Below are 2,872 nucleotides of genomic sequence, written 5' to 3'. Positions count from 1 at the left end.
AGATTCCTTTTATTTAAAAATTTCAAAACCTCACAAAAATAGACCTTCAAGGCAATAATATATATTACTTAATATATTATAGTATACTTCACAATAATTATAGCATTGTTTCCAATATTACAAAATGAAGAAAAATACAAGAGAAGCAGACGACCCAATATATATAAATACTATAAAATCTTATTATAATAAATAAAGTCGTCATAAATAAAAGGGCCCACTGACTGGGGGAGGGATTTGGCAGTGGCTTGGGCTAGTTGCTTTGGGGAGGGAAATTTGAGCACCAGGATTCTCTCTCAAGAGAGGCTCCGAACACTAGACACAACCTGGGGGATCTAGGGAAGACGGGGAGGAGGCTGTGGGAGCCCAGCTCTCCGCAGCATTGGAGAGTCCGGGAGACAAGAGTGGGCAGTGGGTGGCATACAGTTATAATCCCAGCATTCATTCGTCCCGGCTACATAGACCCTGTCTCAGAAACAGTTGGGCAAGTGGGGAGGGGGGCTCACTGTCCCCTCAAATATGCTACATTAGGAAACATTCCATCCAAACACTTGAGCTTGCCCACTGGGGTACCTGCCCCCAGCCTGGCATCAAGGCAGTAGGTTAATGCATTTTGGAATGTGGGTGGAGCACTTGATTAACCTAGGCATCACCAGGTCCCTGCCAGCACAAGTGTCTCCCCCTTTTGAGATCTAGCTGATCCATACTGGGCAGGGGACCTGTCACTCTGAAACAGAGATGTGATTGAAGATGGGGAGACGCCGTGGAGGTGCAGGGGTCTGGGGTGGCCCATACACCCCAGCCTCAAAGACAGGTGAGTCAGATCCCCCCAGGCTGCTGCCGCTGCTGGCATATTCATCAGGATGGGATCCCAGGGAGTGTGCGGATGGGCTCCGAGCCAGGCCACCCAAGGGCCCCCAGATGGTGCCAGGAGTAGACCTTCGGCAGGAGGGGCAACAGGCTGGGGTGGGGTCCCTTCGAGTCACAGGGGTTCCAGGGGCAGCAGAGAAGGCAGAGGGGGAAAGCAGATAGTCCACAGATGGTGGCGGAGAGCTGGAGGGCGAGAAGGAACACGAGGACCAGGAAGGACCAGACAAGCCTGGTGGTGGTGGTGGAGGTGGCGGCGATGGCCGGCGGACCGAGGGCAAACCAGAGAAACAGATGCTCTGACGCAGCACGTGGGGGTGACCGGGGGTGGCCAAATCCTCGTTGGGGTTGTGGATGAAGTGGCATCGTGAGCCATAGGGACAGCGGCCCTGGAGGTAGAACTTGTGGCAGAGTTCAGTCTTGTATTTGGGGTGGCGATTGGCTTGGCGCAACTCACCCAGGCCATGGGCAAACTGGCATTTTGCCCCGTAGCGACAGCGTCCACTCTCGGAGAAGGTCCGACAGAGCTCAGTCTTGTAGCGGGCGGCACTGGTGGGGGTGGCAGTAGGCGAAGTGGGTGAGGGCAGCAGCTCAGAGCCCGGATGAGGAACCAATGGTGCAAAGCAAGGAGGTGGGGGCACCCAGCTACAGCTTCGACCCTCCACCAGGTTGGTGGAGCGGCCAGTCAGGCGGGAGGTGAGCCCAGACGCGCTGGAGTCAGATGAGTTCATGCTCCAAAGTCCCGACGACTCAGTTCCTCCGTGGTCGGATGGTAGGTCAGAATTCAATGACAGGAGGCTCTCGTAGATGGCAGAGAGGTCCATGGTGGCGTGCGTGGCCATGCTGGGAAAGGCCGAAAGTCGGAAAGCTGGAGTCGAGCTGCCCAGCCCCTACTTTTCTTTAAAAGTTAATGTTTACCTGGGTGTGGTGGTGCACACCTTTAATCCCAGCACTCAGGAGCCTGAGATAGGAGGATCGCTGTGAATTTGAGGCCAGCCTGGGGCTACAGAGTGAGTTGTAGATCAAGACCTTGCCTCAAAAAAATTTAATGTTTAATTTTTATTTTTTCACTCTCTATTGGCAACTTCCATAAATATAGACAATATACCATGATCATAATCCCCTCTCACCACCCTCCCTTTTCCTCCCCCTAACCACCTTCCATTGAATCCCTTCTTTCCAACTAATTCTCTATTTGTGTGCTTATATTCTAGCATGGTTTCAATTTGCACTCTCCTAAGGGGTCTTAGGGACCTTTCAGGTGTCTGCTGAGTGTTTATCTTCTCTGGTGAAGTGACTGTGCAGATACGTTGTCCATCTAGAATACAGGATCTGAAGTCAGGCATGGTGGCACACGCCTTTAATCCCAGCACTCGGGAGGCAAAGGTAGGAGGATCACCGTGAATTTGAAGCTTCCCTGAGACTACACAGTAAATTCCAGGTCAACCTGGGCTTGAGTGACACCTTACCTCAAAAAACCAACCAACAAAATAAATAAAAATAAGCTGGGCACATGCCTTTAAGCCTAGCACTTGGGAGACAGAGATAGGAGGATCACCGTGAGTTCAAGGCCACCCTACCTCAAAAAAACCAAAATAAATAAATAAATAAGATAAGGCAGATGCACAAAGGGGAATATGCATCTGGAATTCATTTATAATGGCAAGAGGCCCTGGTATGTCCATGTTCTCTCTTCCTTCCTCTCATTCACTCTCTCACAAATAAAAAAAATTATTTATCTATTTTTGAGGTAGGGTCTCACTGTAGCCCAGGCTGGTCTGGAACTCACTTTGTAATTCCATGCTGGCCTGAACTCATGATCCTCCTACTTCTGCCTCTCTAGTGCTGGGATGAAAGGCCCATACAGTTTAAAATTTCTTTCTTTCTGAGCCGGGCGTGGTGGCTCATGTCTTTAATCCCAGCACTCGGGAGGCAGAGGTAAAAGGATTATTGTGAGTTCAAGGCCAGACAGAGACTACATAGTGAATTCCAGATCAGCTTGGGC

General features: G+C 50.6%; 1 protein-coding gene across 1 annotated transcript; it reads right to left on the bottom strand.

The window, feature by feature from the left end:
- Window positions 1-722: 722 nt before the first annotated feature.
- LOC101612446 (mRNA decay activator protein ZFP36-like) lies at window positions 723-1,709 on the bottom strand. The gene has a single exon (XM_045141679.1). It carries the CDS (start codon window positions 1,707-1,709, stop codon window positions 723-725), a length of 987 nt encoding a protein of 328 aa, XP_044997614.1.
- Window positions 1,710-2,872: the final 1,163 nt, after the last annotated feature.

The sequence above is a fragment of the Jaculus jaculus genome, chromosome 1 (assembly GCF_020740685.1).
Source record: "Jaculus jaculus isolate mJacJac1 chromosome 1, mJacJac1.mat.Y.cur, whole genome shotgun sequence".
Taxonomy (NCBI): domain Eukaryota; kingdom Metazoa; phylum Chordata; class Mammalia; order Rodentia; family Dipodidae; genus Jaculus; species Jaculus jaculus.
This window is presented reverse-complemented; position numbering and strand designations above follow the sequence as displayed.

Bases quoted from the DNA above. Each gene is read 5' to 3' on its own strand.
- LOC101612446 (XM_045141679.1), bottom strand. From the start codon at position 1,709: ATGGCCACGCACGCCACCATGGACCTCTCTGCCATCTACGAGAGCCTC.